This window comes from Dipodomys merriami, unplaced genomic scaffold (assembly GCF_024711535.1).
Source record: "Dipodomys merriami isolate MVZ:Mamm:240054 unplaced genomic scaffold, mDipMer1.0.p SCAF_20, whole genome shotgun sequence".
Classification (NCBI taxonomy): domain Eukaryota; kingdom Metazoa; phylum Chordata; class Mammalia; order Rodentia; family Heteromyidae; genus Dipodomys; species Dipodomys merriami.
Window position 1 is genome coordinate 14,753,179 of NW_027203382.1, and position 19,124 is coordinate 14,772,302.

A 19,124-nucleotide genomic window follows, 5' to 3' on the forward strand; every position below is an offset into this window, starting at 1 on the left:
CAAATGCCAGAGGAGAGACAGATTCATAAACAATCAACTCTAGAATAAGTCTAATAGAATGGCTTGTAAAAGTACCAGAGGAATCAGGTGTGGTGGCACAGGCCTGTAATTCTGTAACACTAGCACTTGAAAGGCTGAAGCAATAAGATAACAAGTTTGAGGCCAGCCTGGGCTACATAGCAAGACCAATCTCAGAAAAAAGAAGAGTGCTATAATTTTTTAATTTGGATATGACAGTGAAATTGGCAAATTGGCATTTAAGTAAGCTTTGCTTTATGATTGGAGCTTATCTGTGGCCATGTGGAAATGGAGGAGGTATATTATTATAGCCAGCCTTCACCAAGTACAAGGTAGTAAGTTACCAGTAGGCTAGATTTTAATTTCATATTCATCTTGTGTTAACATTTGTTGTTGCTTTTCTTAGTCTAGTGTAAAACTTGATCTGCAAACAAAAGTTGAATTCACTCAACTCTAGATAAAAATACAATTTGACATCATTAAATATGACCAAAAATATCTCTCTATTGGCTTAGCAATATAATTTGTTGCAAATAAAGAAAATTCCTTTTAAGTATTCAAGAATTAAGTTACTTTCTTCTCTGGCCAAAAGGAAATGACATGAACAAACTACACATTATTTTCTAGAATAGAACACATATGTCTGACATGGAGAACATTCAATAAATATAGCTCAATATAATATTTGGTGTGTGGAAAGTGCTTACTAAAAGTTGGCTGAACTGCTGGGTGCTGGTGGCTCACACCTGTAATCCTAGCTACTCAGGAGGCTGAGATCTGAGGATCGCAGTTCAAAGCCATCCCAGGCAGGAGAGACCGTGAGACTCCTATCTCCAATAAACCACCAGAAAACCAGAAGTGGCGCTGTAGTTCAAGTGGTAGAGTGCTCGCCTTGAGCTGAAGAGCTGAGGGACAGCACCCAAGCCCAGAGTTCAAGCCCCGCAACCGACAAAAAAAAAAAAAGAAAAAAGTTGGCTGAACTATTCTTATGCTCTTGTGAACAGCCTTTCCTAATTTCTTTATTGAATATATGGAGCTATATAGAGTGAAAATTAATTTTCTCAACTTAAAATTCTAGTTCTAGTTTCTGATTCATACCTCCTCATAGTGTCTAGAGCCATTGTGAGCATTAGATGTGTGATGTCTGTCTGTACACTAGAAATTAAAACCTAAAGTTCCTATAAAGCTTAATACTGAAACCTATTCACACAACGTGATTGTTGTTTTTAGAACTTTTAAAAGAAGCATCAAGCAAATGAAACATAAAATGGTCAAAGTTTATAGAGTGGTTTTGCTTGCTAAGCATATATACTTACTAAATCTCTTTAATTCTGAAAACTAGATATTGAAATACAGAACCTAAATGATAATTGGCTTTATTATTTTCTTGATGTACCCTGGTTGATGTAAACACTGTGAAAACAGCATCTCTTTGCCTAGCTACAATTTAAAGAATAAAATTGCTTTTAGTATCACCTAAGGTTCAATATATGCTACTGAAATAGAAATATGGACTTGTCCCCATTACAAACTATTGTCAAGTTATGAAAAATGTAATCATTACAATACATTATTATATTTAAGTATAAAAGCTCTGAACTGCAATCTCTGTCATTGAGTGGCATATTTTAAATGGAAAGTAATAGCCCAGATCTCTTTAGAAAGCTTAATACTTAAAAACAATTTTATCTAATGATGAACAATGAGAAAAGGCTTTATAAAATACATTTTGAGCATGTTATGAAGAATATGAACATAATACAGAATTAAATTTAGAGCAATTAAGAGTAGATTTTGAAGATATTTTCTTAAATGCTTTAATATTGGCATCGACACTTCAGTTTGCAGTTTTAATGAAAGGAAGCTATATGCACTGACTTTCTTGACAGGTATTATTAAATAGGTATGCATTATCCAGCAACCAATTTGGTTACACAGAAGTTGAGGAGCATCTAAGACTAAACAAATCATGATTTTAGTGATACTTCTGTAGTGAAATGTGCTTTGATGGTGAGTGTTGCAATGTTCTAAATTCTGAGGTTTCAGTACATCAGAAACCATATTGTATTGAGACATGCTACCTACAGTTTGTGGTCATGAAGTATGATTAAAAGTGGTTTCAGATATGAAGTATTTTATATCAGTCTTGTCTGTTTTAAACATTCCTTGTAGCCTGTTTCACAAAATAAAATATCAGTATGCAGGTATAATTTGGTGTCTAAGATGCCTCACAAAGAAACATCAAAAGACATTTTGCATAGATTTGTGTAATTAATGATTGTGTTTCCTTACCGACTCCAATAATGTATTTTCCAGGCTTCTCTCAACATTAAACATAACTCACCCAAATGAACCAGAAGAAATGCTTCTAAAGTAGCTTAATAATCAGATAAGGAAACAAAATGCTAGTTGTATTTTATCAGGAGCACTTAAAAAACAATAAAAATAAAATAGAGAGAAAACTTTACTCAAATTGAAATTTAAACATCATAGCTAAGTAGCTATTTACTAGCTGATGTGGCATGGTTATAGCTACCGTAAGTGTTTCATATTCAATTGGATGGTCAACAGAGATAGTTCAGCTTTATCTTTTCATCAGGAATAACAATGCCCTCAGTCTTTATAAGTAGGCTCTTCAAAACAAGGCATATATTTCATTAGTTCTCTTTTTCTTATCATGTCAACCAAGAAATGTATAGGAACTAAGATTTATAGAGCATTTACTCTAAGAACTATACTTAATTCTATACATAGTCTGACAAACCTAATAGTAGGTGTTATTTTATGTACAAATTGTAAAAAATATCATAGACAAAATTTGTCAGGTAATTGGTAAAAAAAAATTTCATGAAAAAGTTGTCACGTAACTTTATATAAAATATAGCATTTTTGTATTTCTAAAGAGTTGACTCAGTAAGTATTCCCTATTAAGATGTTTATACACATTTTTTTTTTTGGGTCCGGTCGTGGGGCCTGGGTGCTGTCCCTCAGCTCTTCAGCTCAAGGCTAGCGCTCTACCACTTGAGCCACAGCGCCACTTCCGCTTTTTTTCTTTTTGCTTATGTGGTGCTGAGGAATCGAACCCAGGGCCTCAGGCATGCAAGGCAAGCGCTCTACCACTGAGCCACCTTCCCAGCCCTATACACATTTTTTTTTTTATTCTGAGCCAATGTGTATTTATGTTCTGGGCATTGGAGAATACAGGAATGAACAACACAAAAATGGTGTGTACCTTGTGGTCTTTGAACTATAGTAGAACAGACACACACTATCCAAATGTCACCACACAAGAAATACACAAATATAAAATGTGACTGATTTTGTTAAGGGAAAATGGTGACAGGTATAATTGAAAGGATCAATTAAAATGTGGAGGACAGTGGACTGGGAGGTAAAATTACTGTCTCTTAAGCTACAGTTCCTGTCATCACACTTATTTCAGGGTGCAAGTTGAGAATGGGGTGCAAGTGGGACCACGAGCTTATTCTGAGGTGTATTGTGGCTGGCTGAGTCTATGATGAGATGAGAAGTACAGAAGGAAGGGCAGATCCAGAAGTGAACACGATACACTGAGCTTTGGAGGTTTTGATATCTTACGGATGGTTTTAATAATACTGGACCAAAAAAAAGCCATTGGGTTTCTGGAGACAATGCAAAGAATTAGAATCTGGATTTTTGAATAATATACAGCAGGAAAAAACAGAGCTGACCTTTGCATCATGGATCAGATTTGAAGGTGAGGGAAAAACTTAGTTAACTAATCTGTGCTGAAGACTATCTAGATGACGTTAGTAAGCTATATACCTCAAAAAAATATAATGGAAGAAATATAGTAAGCACTTCTCATATACATAGCAAAGAAACAAATGGTCCTGTCAACAGCACGATTGAGAAGCCAGTTAAGTAAAGTTTTAAAGGTTTCTCAGCCTTTGATATACCAGTGTGCCTCATTTCCCAAACCTATTGTGTCATTTAACTTTTCTCTAAAGGAGTATTTTATAGGAATGATATTCTCTATAATAAACCAGTGGGAAACAGCGGACTATATACAGGCTTATAATTAAGAACGTTCGCACCATTTTGGTGGGTAGGCAGGAATGACAGCTGAGTTTTAATACGAGAAGGCTGAAATAGGATGAGTGAAATATATGCATTTGCATTTGGTAGGATTGTCAGGTAAGAAGCATGCAATGCTAGGGAATGAGAGTTGTTGGAGACAGCTGTTGGAGACAGCTCAAGAGGAGAAAGACAGTGCATGAGTAAGGTTTTTCAGATTGAGAGAAACTAAGGAGGAATGAATCCAAGCTGCGAGATCAGCTAGGACAGGAACCTGCTAGGCTGTCCAACGGTGAAATGATAAAGACATGAATGATTGAGCTGCCTGGAAAATAGGCAAGTGTGAACCTGGGAAATATTTGGAGGGAAGGAATTGTGTGAGGCTGTATTATAGATTAGATTAAAAGAAAAAAATCAGAGATAACAATAGCTTTTGGCCTGAGAAAGGAAGAAAAATAGACAGAGGAATGATATCCAAAACCTAACTGTATTATGGCTAAAACACTTTCAACACCTTGCTAGATTTCTAGAAAACAAAACAGGACATTGTCTAAGAATACATAACACCACTGAAACATTTCAAATATTTTTAATTAAGTGGCATGAGACTAAACAATTTCAAGGTGATTTTTAATTCAGATATAAAATGCTCAGTTCATAATATCACACTCAGTCTTCAAGTGCCCAAACACCAAGCTTTAAATTTATAATTGGAAAAGATGTTAACCATAATTAAATTAAATTTTCTAGATCTCAGATTATTCAGAGAAACATGAGCAATTTTCCAGTCACCTTCCTTAAAATGCCCTATATTTAATCTTGCATTTACAACCTCACATTCTTCAACCAACTAGGAATCAATCACACACTTTCAACTCTTAGGCAGAAACCGGTTTTAGATTTATTTTGCTTTCTTTCCAATTGTGTTAGTACTGAAGGCTCTGACAAGTGCATACTATTGTTTAACAAAAGAAAAGAAATAATGTAAAGATACGCATACACACATGCACACACACATACGCGCACACACATACACACACATGCACATGCATAAATGTTTTTCTTAGTAACAGAAGAAGAAAGGAAACAACACTTTGTCTGCTTTCTCTTTTCCAGGTGACATTTACAAAGAGGAAATTTGGGTTGATGAAGAAGGCTTACGAGCTGAGTGTGCTGTGCGATTGTGAGATTGCACTGATCATCTTCAACAGCACCAACAAGCTGTTCCAGTACGCCAGCACGGACATGGATAAGGTGCTGCTCAAGTACACGGAGTACAACGAGCCGCACGAGAGCCGGACAAACTCAGACATCGTGGAGGTGAGAGACTAAATCTGGTGAAGCCTAGGCCTTAGCAGAGCCTGGGATTGTGTGGGCCCTCCCTCATCACACTCATGTATACCTTCTTTTCCCTAAAATGTTCATGATCCCATAGATATACCCAAGAATTTCACCTAGAACAACACTTTACCTTTTCTCTCCTCCCCTTAAAATGCATGCAAAAATGACAAAATGACAGCAACAATGTACGATCTGATGCTTGCTGGAAATCTATCTCTGGAGTTAAATGAATTGTTGCCTGATCATTGGTGATCATTGTCCACCACTATGTATCAGGATACCAGATTTGGGAATGTAGTTACAAGACAGTTCATCCACATTTTAAACTATCATGTACTTAAGTTTTATTTTAAGGAAATAGTAGTTTCCCCATATAGTCAAAGAAAAGAAGCATTTAAAAATGAACTTACTCCAACTTTACATTTCCAGTTTTTTCCTTTTTATTTTCTTACTGTTCTAACTCAGTCTTTTAAATGCATTTGGGCCAGGAAAGTGAAATCAATTATTCTCCTAATTTTTCCCCTAAAATTATATCATTTTATTAATATTAAAAACTATTCATATACCTCTAATCAGAAATAGATTGAAAATGTATTCTTATATGTTAGTTCAGTGTTTTATCCAAATCAGATTTTTTTTTAGAAAGACTATCTTATTGCAACAAAAATAGGGTAAGCATTATGGGAAAACTCAAAAGCGTTTGAGATTGATTGGCCAAAGTTACCTGCCATACAATTTCGAACTTTTGAACACTTTCAACATGAATCTATTTAAATGTTATTGCCTCCAGCATCCTTCATGAACAATGACTATAAACTAAAAAGGAAGAAGTATAATGAGAATGGTTTTTCCATCTGCCAGTTTTTCTCACCTTTTGTCTACTCTTGGTGCCTTAGTTTATTTCTGCTTTTCCAAAATTAAAAGAAATGTTTCCAAAGTATGTACTTACTGTCTATTTGACAGAGTACTGCTGTTGCTTAGACTGGTTCCATATTATGAAGAAAATCTACTACTAATTCTGTTCTAATGACTATTTCTCCCATATCCATCTCCCTTTTATGTTTACCTGTTATAATTGCCCAAGACCAGTTCCTACTGCTTTACTTTTTATTTGAAAGGGTTTTGTTTGAGCTGATCAACTTTTAAGTTTTATTTATTTACCTGCCTAATAAGGCCAAGCAAATAATTTCAGTGAAATAATTCAGTATGTGCCTAAGATACTGTACATGATTTTAATTTTTCATTGAGTGATGATTTCAGTTGTGGACTTGCTTAAGTTTCAAATTTAAGATAAAACAAGATTCAAAAGTAAAATTTACCTACCTTCTAGAGAGCTTTTCATTCATAGGCACATATAAAGGTGGGAAGATGTAAGAAATATGAAGGTGCACAGAGCTAGTTGTTTGGCAATCCTCTTAAGAACTGCTGTGGATAAGTATTTATGTATACTCATATGTGTTACCACACTCTCCAAACGAAGTTGGCATTATATTCAACACTGTACTAAAATCATTATAACATAATTTTCAGGGTAATGAATGAATGTTAGTTAGAATTTGTTATTGGGTTTGAGCTATTCCAATTAATAGCATATAAAATGCATGAGAAGCCGATTGAATCAATTGGAAAATGTGCTTGCTTGTAAGACTTGCTTTCATGAGCTTATAATCTAGAAAATTCGTCTGCTAAGGATTTTGCTCAGGAGCGTACCACACAATTTAAAAGTGACTTAATAAAGCTTCACATATTGTCTGAGATACAAATTTTCTGGACAGATGGATATCTGAAAGTGAAACTTCTTTAAAGGCCTTGAAGGAGTACTGGCTAAAGAGCTAGAGGCCTTTCCTTTCAATCTGTCTTGCTGTTTGTAGTATCATGTTATGTGACAATTTGGTAATTTCTTTGGGCTGAAGTTTTCTCATCTCAAAATGACCGAAACTGGAGATTGTAGCTCAGTGGTAGAAATCCTTCCTTAAAAAAAAAAAAGAAAGAAAGAAAGAAATCTTTCCTGTTTGTTTTCTAGCCCTAACTAAATAAAAACACTTAATTTGAAAATCCTTTGCAACATTTTAATTTTGAAAAGCAGCATTTTTAAAAAGAGAGTAAAGCAGTGACTCCATTTTCCTTTATTTGACAACCATGAATTAAATCACTGAATCCCTCAAAACAACATTTTGGCACTCCTGGGTCAAATCTAAAGATTCTATGGCTCAATTCTTTGGATGAATATGACAAATAAATCGAACATGCTATGAGTCTGCCCTGCTCACCTACTTGAATAATATGTTCTTCAAGGATTTGGCCTTTCCACATTTTAGTAATGAAACAGATAATGGAGAAAAATGTAAAGTGGTGCCTTTAAGCTTAATAAAATATTATATCACCCTTATTCACATGGATTATTTTTGAAAGAACTGATCACTTAGATAAGGAACTTAAGGTTCTTGGTGGGAAGAGGCCATTTGGGTGTAAAACGGCTTTTTATAATAAATCCTTAAGCTTTTCACAAATATATAAATTCTAATCAAAGCAAAGAACCTATGATCGTCAGTGATGAGAGTTATACATTTCAGAATGTATCTAACATAAGGTTGAAAGTAAACATAGTTGACTACTTCTGGGTACATTTTTAAATCCTATTTATTTTAATTTAATGGACTACCTTGAGCTGAGTAAGTTTAATGAGCGGGGTAATATGTGTCAGGAAGGATCATTAGTTTTATCTTTCCCATTTGGACTGTTACCTCTCTCCCTTAACCTTGGAAAATCAGTTTACTTACAAGAAAAAAAATAGTGGAGAATAGAAGCAATATGATTCCTAGCATAGGGACTGAAATACTAATTTCTGGGTCATGGCAGAATAGTGTCATAGGGTCACAGGAAATTGTGCAATGCGTGGGTGTTGAAAAAGATTCCTCCTCTTAGCAAAAAAGCTCTGCGTAATTATCATGTCTTTGCTTGATAATTAGCATTAATGTTACAATGGCACAAAGACTCACAAAGGCATAATAGACAGACTTAGTTTTTTTGTTATTGTATTATAATTCAGCTTGAATATCTGTTTAGATACAATGTATAAATATGCCAGATTTAGTAAATGTGTTAAATTTTTAATCCATTGGTTTTAAAAAAAACAAAAACAGTTATTGTATTAAAGGCATTTCCTTTTTATTTAACTCTAATACATGGACTGGTTATTTTCTCAAAATGCTCACTTCATGAGGTTGTTAGATTTCAGTATAGGTTCTACTGGAATGAAGGTCCTGCTAGCAGGATCACTTAAAACTCATTAGGTCCACTCCTTGTTATCGGAGCCACCTAGGAGAAGAAACGAGTAGTTTCTGATGGGCTCCATTTCTGGAATGTGGGGTTTTTGAGCACATCAAGATGACGGGAAGAACCCAGATCCGATACATCTTCACTCATAAGCTTACACACACAAATGACACTGTGGTTTAAAAAATTCAACATAACTCTCACACAGGTCTGTGCTCTGCCTAGGGCACTCTATATAATCTTTAGAATGACAGAGGTCTTAGGCAGGTTACTCTTACAACCAGGACCTATTTTAAGTATGAAGATAAGATGCGAGTATCATTTAGCACCTGGCTAGCAAGGAGTTCCTCGCCCTTCAGTCAATGCGTCTGTGAGCTGCTCACCTCGTCTGATCCAAGAGTCCAGTAATCCCTTATGGAAGGAGAGCAAAACACTGGTCTCTCATTGCTCATCTCCATGGGAAATGGAAGATGAATGTAACACAGGCAAAAGAAACCTGCTATTCACAACTGTCTCCATAGAAGCTTTTTGGCTTTTAGATGCAAGAATGTGTGCCTGTGCAAGTGTATGTGAGTATATAAGAGAGAGAGGACTGAAAGAAATGGAGAGAGAAGGAATAGAGGAAGAGAGGGAGAGAGATGATGATTACATGGAATTTTATTTTGTCACCTCTCTTCAGGTTTAGAGGCATCTGCAAACAGTTGTTTCTCATAAAGACTTCCTTGCACAGAAGTAGTTAAGGTCTTAATTGTGACTGAACTGGCCTTAATAGCTTACATAACCTTTATTGGTTTTCAGTGACAAGATAGCTAACCCTGAGCTGTTTGGTGATGATTGTTGTTGGTTTTGTTCAAAAGCAACGCAACACATCAAACTTTTATACAAATTCAATATTACAAAATTGGAGAATACATGGGAAATACTGAAATGCACCTATTTTGCTTGGGCTTTCATTATAACTAAGCCGGTAATTTCTAATTTTATAATTATATAACTATGCAGAATTGAATTCATTTATATGTGCTGTATAGATGCATATTTTACATGGTCTTTAAGAGAAAAGGCACACTTACTTATTTGTTTGGTCCTTCAGGGATTTTCCTCCTTTCAATCATTCACTGAACAAAGATTGCTCAAATTCCTTCCGTGTACTGCATGCCTGGATCTGGAGTAGAATTATAACCAAAGTACCTCAAGGTCTGTCTGTCCTTATAATGGCTCACAAGATCACACATGATCTAGCTCCTGAGATTCTCCTCACTTTTTCCAATTTTCTAGATAACCTCCCCCTTCTACTTTATCCTCTATACTTGAGATTTCTATCCTCCAGTCTCTTTAAACAAGCCCTGAATGCTTTGCCTTCATATTTTTCTTTTACACGATCTCTGTTTAGTTTTTACTTATCCTTGATTAAAGTCCAATCCCAATTTATACCCTGAGGAAGTCATTCTTGAAGTCTTCATAACTGATGTTAAGAGTTTTCCCCATATTTGGGTCATAATGGCTTCTACTTTTCCCATCAGAGCACTGTTGATTTTGTGACCTTTTGTACACTTGCTTTTAACTCCTTAATGCCAGGATCTGTACATATTTTACTCACCATCACATTCCCTAGTGCTTATTGTGAGATGTTAATAAAGAGACCTAACCCAGTTACTGTCTCATAGCATAATATTTAGAGTAAGAAAAAGAAGTTTCATTGTACCCGTGGAATAGTCAATTAAAATTTGATAGGATTTGCTTGGCAAATCTCTATCAAATAACACTTTTTCTATATCTATTATCTCTGATGTCATAGTCACTAGCTACACATGACTATCCATGTTTAAATGAAGTAGAATTAAGTAAAAATGTACAATTCAGCTCCTCTCAGCACTGGCAACAGTTCAAGTGTTCAGAAGTCCCACAGTGTTGAACGGGTAGGTAAGACCCTTCACCAAAGATCTGTGAGATGTCTCTAAGTCTACACTGAAATGTGACGAGGAGGCATTTAAACTAATTATGTTCTCAAATGGATACCAAGATTAACTCTTCGAAGTACCTTCATATAACCCTCTAATATAGAACATCAGGGAGTATGTTTCAGAAGTGAAGAAATTTACAGCTTTACAATTCTAGACTAGAGAAACCAGCTTGGAACTTAATATTTGAAGTAAAACTAAAACTATGTCTTATCCCTAACCCAGTAAACCACAGGGTCAATCAGTAAAGCCACTGTCTGCTGAGACCACACCTGGCAGGTGTGCTGACAAGGGTCTCTAGGTCATGTTGTGCTCTGTTGCTGTTGTGTAAACAGAAAGACGATACATCTTTCATGTTACTATTTTAAATTTACTGGAAGACATAGTAACTTTACAATTTGATAACTTAATTTTTCCAGGAAAAAAGAATAGTCTTCTTTATGATAGAATTTAGAGAAATTATATTCTTCAAGCATAATACTAGTCCTACTTAGGCTTAGTAGAAAAATTTAAATATTCTTATGGCTAATTGCTCATTAAGACTACCCTGGCCTCTGTTAAATCAAAGACAGTTGATTTTCAATACATAATTTAAAAATAACATAATATCAAAATATGCAATAAATAGTTAAACCTTGCTGTAAAGACAAGGGTGAAAAAAGAGGAAAATTTCTGCCTATTTTTCTATCTTTGTTCATGTATCTTTAACATACTTCCACTAATACTGATAAGCCATATTTATATTTGTTCCCAGTCTGAAAGAACAAATGAGACTAAATTTTTTTAATGTATTCATACTTAATTTTTAAATACTAATGGTTTTTATGCATCAAATTTGAGTTCCTATTTAATTTGCATATGTTTTGTAAACATAAAAAGCTATTTCACATTTCATTTATTAAGAAAACAATCATTGTTGAACAAATAGTAATGTGTATGTGAGATGACTTAAGTTTTATGCACAAAGCAATAAAAGCAAATTTCCTTTCATCTCTGCAACTGCATACTTCAGTGGATCATAGATATTAGTACTAACACAGAGTCAAAAGAATTTGTTCAGAAAAAGCACTAGTTTTCAGAATATCAGCAATTTAAGGGTAACTTAATTTTCTTACATCTATTAATCATTACTAATTTGTTATTATTACTATTTTATATAAGCCTTCTTGAACTACAGCAAACCAAAGCCCTTTTCTTTTTCCCTAATACTTTAAAGAAAAATGATAAAAAAAAAACCAGACTAGAACAGAATTGTCCATTTTAAATCATATTAATAGATTTCATGAAACTTTGAACTTCGTGGGCAGCAATAGCATGAGATGATAGCACCTAGGTAAATCTAAGTCTAGTTTTAAAAGGTATTTAATGAAACGTAAAATAGTAAAACTTCTTTAGTTCCTCAGGATTTGTTCCTAAATTTATAGTAAAATATTCAGAAATGAAATTTTCAAAATAATTCTGAGTCCGGCCTAACGTATGAATAAAACATGAAGGCCCTTCTCATCAAAAATGCTAACTGTTTTAATAACTTCACTCTCTTGCTTGTGTTTTGATTCTTTTTTTTTTTCTTTGAACTCAGAGCCTAGGCACTTTCCCTGAGTCCCTTTTCCCAAGATTAGCGATCTACCACTTGAGTCACAGCTCCACTTGTGGATTTTTTGTTTATGTAGTGGAGAGAAGACTCTCACAGACTTTCCTGCCTAAGTTGGTTTCATGCCTCAGAACTCAGCCTCCTACGTAGCTATGATTACAGGAGTGAGCCACTGCTGCTTAGCTGTTTTGGTTCATTTTTTAAATTTCAAGTCTCCCTTCTCTGAAAGAAGATAACTATGGCAGACTATAGACATTCGGTATATATCAACTTATTGATCATTTACAATTTTTTTCAAGGAGATCAAACATGTTCAATAATAAAAGTAAAATTTTTTGAGGTGAATTAAATGTTGTTTCTATATCAGAAAAAAAACAAAAAGAAATTTACAAGGCACAGAAAGCAACCCAGTAGAGCCAGACACCAGTATTTGATGCCTGTAATCCTATCTACCCAGGAGACTGAGAGCTGAGAACCATGGTTCAAAGTCAGTCCAGGCAGATTAATTCAAGACTCTTATCTACAGTTAACCAGAAAAATGCTGGACTTGGGAGTATGACTAAATGGAAAAACATCAGCTTTGATGAGATGTACAAGTCGTTATGTTGAAAAACGAACTTTACAACTTTGGCTGGGGGGCGGGGGTGGGAAATGGGAAGGGATAGGAAGGGAAAACAAAGGAGGAGGCAAAAATGCTTGATAAGAAATGCACTCATTATCTTGCCCATGTAATTGTAACTCCTCTGTATGGTATTTTCACAATTCTTTTAAAAAAAAGCACCCTAGGCTCAAGCACAATACTGGCATATAAAAAGAATATGAAAGTGGAGAAAGATTAAACAAGAAATAGAAGAATGAGAAGAAAGAGAGAGGGAGAAAGAAAAGAAGAAAGAGAGAGAGAAAGAGAGGGAGAGAGAGAAGGGTAAGGCAGAAATGAAGGAAAGAGGAAGGAAAGGAAAAAGAGAGAAGAAGAAAAAACAGGAGAAATTGTTTATAGAATTACTGGAAAGGAAAGGACTTCCAAACAAAAGAAGTTTGATTCCTGTGGAAGAAAGAAGTAGTCTATGGGTATGTTAGCCAGGATTTGGAAAGAGGAATCAGTGGGTCATAATGCCTTTGGCCTAGTCTGAATCACTAGGGATATTTTCTTAAAAGGCTAAATCCAAAGAGTCTGGGACCAAATGCAGGATTATGTATTCTTGGCAAGCATCCAGCTGATGCTGATCTGGAAACTCAACTTCAAGTAGCAAAGAATTGTTTTCACTTTTTCACTATATGGTTTGGTTAGCATAGGGTTTAGAAGTACATCTGTAGCTCATTTCTTCTTTGTTGGGGTCATATAATAAAATAGACTCTTAGAATTATATCAAACATCTATGTAAATTCTTAAAACTGATAGTGAAGCCAATTGTTTTTTTTTATTGTAAAGATCATGTCCTTGCAAAGGCCCATCATTACTCGGTAAGGTGCCAACACTGATTATTTGCCTGGCAACTTTGTGATTAGCAATCACTTGGAATGCCTAGAATATGCATTGAGGATGGCTGAGGCCAAGGCCAAAGTCAGTGGGAAAGTGTATGTGGCTGGTTGGGAAAAATTGTTCTAGGTACAACGGCATAGTGGTAGCTCTACTATTGTTATGGTCTTCCTTGTTTTCATGGTCAAAGCAATCCATAGGACATTGTGGAGAAGACTTTGTAAAACTCAACTGGTAATTAAACAAATGGTAATTCAGTAAATGGTGCATATGTATAGAACAGAATAGGTGAGTAAATTATATTATTAGAAATACATTTCATTTTACCACTAGCAACCAGGCTTCATGACACACCTGTAATCACAGCTACTCTAGATGTGAAAATGGAAGGATCATAAGCTTGAGGCCAACCTGTGCAAAGTTAGAAAGACCTTATCTCAAAAAAGGGGTAGAGATATAGCTCAAGTGATAAGAGTGCTTGACTAACTGAGTGCAAGGCACTGAGTTCAATTCCAGAATTGCAAGAAACAAAAAAAGGCAATTTTAGCTAAAGCTACTAGGCCTTTTTTTTTCCAATCATGTCTCAGTGATGTTGAATGTATTCTGAGCTACTCTGAAATTTAGCCACCTGATAGAAATTATGAATAAGTGAAAAAAAAAACAGCTCTGTCAATTATTTCTAAAGGTCATAGAGTTAATGACTAACTGTGAGGTTAATTAGATTCTGAAAGCCTCTTCATATCAATTAAATCGCTTATCTTTATGTTTTAGTAAATAAACTGAGTAACTATTTAGAACTACTGTTCTAGGATAAGAAACACTATAAATAGTAAACTCTAAAATGAGTGTTTGGTAATTTCTCACAGCTAAGAACATTATTACACATAGGTAGATACATGAATTCGTAACAGTATCGCCTTAATTTCTCAAGTATATTCTTTGTCTTTCAAATGATCCATTAACCACAAGCAAATGACACAACTATGACCTTAAGGAAGCCAATATGTTGGGGCTACTGTTAATGAACTACTAATCTAAAAGCGAAGTGATACTCTGTACTTCTAGCTGAAGCAAAATCCAAGCTCTTTCAAGAGTAATAAACACCATTTTGTATGTGTGTGAATCAGGATCAAACACAGGTTCTTGCCTGAGAGTTCTACCACTGAGCAAACATTCTATCAATGACCGATGACCCTAACTGTGATGTATTTATTTGTAAAGAAATTTATATATTTGGCATCTATACTATGATACTTCTGAACCAAGTCTTTGCTGACCTATGAATTCTCCTTGTATAATAGAATCCACTTTCCAAACAATGAAATAAATCGAAAAGGTAGCCAGTGATCATATGTGCCTAAAGTGAAATTAAATAAATCCAAAACTTCAGTCCCTTAGTCTCATTACCTATATACTTCAAGGGCTCAATGTGGTTGATAGCACCAGTATGGGAAACAGGCATCATCAGAGAAACATTCTTTGGACGGAACATCTTAAAACTCTTGAGTCTAAGACTTTTGTCATTGGATAGGTAGACTACAGAGGTTAGACTAGGCTGTTTCATCTCTTGTTCTTGCACTAGGCATTTATTGAATGCCTACTGTGCATTTACATCTGTGTCCAGACAGTGATCCAGTATGGAGACTTGCATATCTCACTCAAAGGAAAAGAACATTGTTAAAGTAAGTGCGATTATGTAGAACGAGATAAGAGGATAGAGGGAACAATGAGTCTGGAATTGTCCTGAAGACGACAAAAATGGGAAATAGCAGAAAGCCAGGTCTATTCTAAACTTTTTTAGTAAGTGTGGGGAGAAAGAAATCGTGTGTGTACAGTTCCTTCTGATTTTTTTGAGTCTGAGGTATGAATGGAATTAGATCTCATCTAGAATTTATAATTGTTTCAATTGCTTCTTCTTAACTAGGGTTGTTCTGAATTGATTCATGTTATAAAAAGAAAAAAACCCAGAAAGTTGCATAGTGATATTTCTAAAGAGTATTGTTGAAGCAATGTTTATGAGAGTTTATCTTTTACATTTTATTTTATTTTATTGGAAATAGCACTGCAAAATCCAACAAATGAGGGGAGGAGAAAAATTTAAAATCAGGAACGAAGTTTATTTTATTTTCTAATCTTAGAAACAAGGGGGCTTTTTTCCATGGAAAAAAAGTAGCATTTTAGTAAAACAACACTACATATTCACTCTCAAACATGGGACAACTTAACCATGCTAGGCTTCAGGTTTTCTAGCATGTATATTGTATACCTTGAGTTCCCTCACAGGACTGTCATAAGGATTATAAAGTATACAAGATGGCAGAGCCCATTTAAACTACTAGGTTATGAAAGCTAATTTTATTTGCAGGGTCAAGGGGAAAGATCAGGGAATGAAAAAATAATAATAATTGAAGGAAAGAAGTGCAAATTCTTAATTTGTACATCATTTAATAAATAAGCATTTCAGAGCTATTATTTTACATAGATCTAGCAGATCTATATATTGCTCTTTCCTTCTTTTTCACAAGTATTTGAAGTATATATGCAAGGAACATTTTTCTGAGGACTCTGGAATTACAATGATTAAGACAAGTTTAATGTGTTCCAAGGCCATTAGTCCAGTGTGGGTAAATTACCCATAGTGCTTATTCTTTTTTTATATACATATTTTTATTGTAAAAATACTGTACAGAGGACTTACAGTTACATGAGTAGGGTAATGAGGACATTTCCATTGAGCATGGTTACCTCTTTGTTTTTCCCCTACCATCCCTTCTCTCCCCTCCTCCTTCCCCTCCCTACCTCCCCAAAATTGTAAAGTTCATTTTCAACATAGTGTCTTGTATAGTGTCATTGTTACAATGGGTCAACCTATATCCTTATTTCAGCATTTTGTTATTTCCCTTCCCCTCCCCAAATTAGAAAAATGTATATACAAGATGCAGGACACTGGAATCAAATATAGAGAAAACAGGGGTTATACCAAGAAATGTACTCATTATCTTGCTCATGTAACTGTAACCCTATGTACAGTATTTTCACAATAAAAAAACTTATAAAAAAGAATATACAAAAGAAACAAAAAATTACGTAGTACATTATAAGTACACTAAAAACAATAGCAAGAAAGAAAAAACAACTGTGTCCCTATCTTGGGGTTCATTTCGCTTAACATCATCTTATATGGTCATATGTACATAGCTTTTGACCTTTCCTTGTCCTGAATATGTACTAGTTATTGCAGATAAGGGAAACCATGGGACCTATGTTACTTTGGGCCTGGCTTACTTCACTTAATATAATTTTTTCCAAGTCTTTTCATTTCCTATTGTTTTTATATTGTTTGTATATACCACATTTTCTTGTTCCATTCATCTACTGAGGGACATCTAGGTTGGTTCCATATCTTAGCTATGGTAAATAATGCTGTGATAAACATAGTTGTGATGGTAGCTTTACTATGGCCTTGTTTGTGATCATTTGGGTAAATGCCCAAAAGTGGGATTGCTGGGTCATAGGGGAGCTCTACGTGGAATCTTTTTAGTAACCTCCATACTGCTTTCCAAAGTGGTTGAATAGGTTTACATTCTCACCAACAATGCAGTAGGGTTCCCTTTTGGCTACAGCCCCTCCAGCATCTGTTGTTGTTAGAGTTCTTGATTATAGCCATTCTAACTGGGATGAGGTGGAATCTCAATGTTGTTTTGATTTGCATTGCTTTTATGGCCAGAAAAGTTGAGCATTTCTTCATGTGTCTATTGACCATTCTTATTTCCTCTTCAGAGAAGTCTCTCTTTAAGTCTTTAGACCACTTATTAATTGAGCACTTCTTTCTTTGAGGATTTGTTGCTGGGGGATCTAATTTTTTGAGTTCTGGGTATATTTTAGATATGAGACCCTTGTCTGTTGTTTGGCTAGTGAAGATCTTCTCCCACTCTGTGGGCTTTCTATTGATCTTGCTAGCTATGTCCTTTGCCATGCAGAAGCTCTGCAGTTTTATGCAATTCCATTTGAGTGCTTATTCTTTCAATTAGCACATATTAAAATTGAAAAACAGATGGCTACGCATTTGTGACTATGATACCCAACAATCTAATCCTAGTATGGCATAGGAAAAGTATAGGGGTCTAATGGGAAGCCAAAAAAAAAGGGATCAGAACTATAATCATCATAAAATATTTCATAGATCTTACATATTGGAAGCATAAACTTACGATGTATAAAGTAAGTTGATATGCTGGCCTCATCTGCAAACCATTTATTTCCATTTAAAGTAAAACTGACAATTATTAAGTAGATAATAAATTCATATATATATATATTTAAACACAAAATTCACACACATATGAATGCAGTGATAGATATATAGATATTAACTGATTGTTCATACATATACATACATAATTATATGTTGTATGTATATGTAGCAGCCTTTAGTTTACCATTTGTCATTGTGCTTTTAAATACATAGTTTTGTTAATAGATGGTTATAATTTCTAGAAAAATTAGTACAGTCAATATAGTTATGTTTAAGTTTACAGTTGCATTGCACATCCTTTGCTTAACTTTACAGATAAGTACTCCCTCTCCGCCCCCCCTGAATTCTAAAACATGATACATCTGGCTAAGAGGCTGGAAAATTGTTACATGCCTGTGTAACATTCTTATAACCTAATGGTTCTTCAACTTTTCTTGCAGTTTAATCATTGGAGAATGTTCTTTGTTTTTGTAGTCACTGTTTCACATAGTAACAGCTTGTTGTATTTTGGTCTGTTTGCCAGAGGGTAGGTTTATTTTTAAAACCCTGAACTCTGAATTTTTCTTTATTTTTCCAAGATTGAAAGCAGCTGAAATGCCTGGAGTTACAGGTTGAAGGCTGCTTTACAATATGTGGAGGGAAGTTTCTTTCCCTTCTTCGTGTGTGTGTGTGTGTGTGTGTGTGTGTGTGTGTGTGTGTGTGTGTGTGTGTGTGTGTGTGTGTGTGTGTGTGTGTTTAAAAAAAAATTCCCTAACAAATGTCTTCTAACTGGCAGTTGTCTAAAAATAGAAAACTGCTTAACTAAAAATAGCCTGGCTCTCAGTCGTGCCAAGGAAAATGGAGAGCAATAGGCGTGGATAGAAGGCTGAGTAATCCGGTTCTATTCATTGAGAGAAACCTTTGAGAATGCGGGGGGATGATAAAGTGCCCTCCAAAAACCACAGGCCTGACTCTCTCTTCAGACTTCTAGGTGCCAATAAATATTTTAGCCTGGGGAAATGTTCTCTCTCTCTCTCTCTCTCTCTCTCTCTCTCTCTCTCTCTCTCTCTCTCTCTCTCTCTCTCTCTCTCTCTCTCTCTCTCTCTCTCTCTCTCGTTGTAAACATTTTCTGAAAGGCAAGGCTTTGTTTCACAGAACCTGACAAACTGC

General features: G+C 35.1%; 1 protein-coding gene across 19 annotated transcripts in view; it reads left to right on the top strand.

Moving 5' to 3' along the window:
* Window positions 1-19,124, top strand: part of Mef2c (myocyte enhancer factor 2C) — a 185,911-nt gene that overhangs the window by 92,433 nt on the left and 74,354 nt on the right. For all 19 annotated transcript variants that reach the window (XM_070031119.1, XM_070031122.1, XM_070031123.1 and 16 more), the window contains one exon: window positions 5,191-5,394. In XM_070031119.1, coding sequence (XP_069887220.1) covers window positions 5,191-5,394 — 204 coding nt within the window. The remainder of the gene's footprint in view (window positions 1-5,190; window positions 5,395-19,124) is intronic.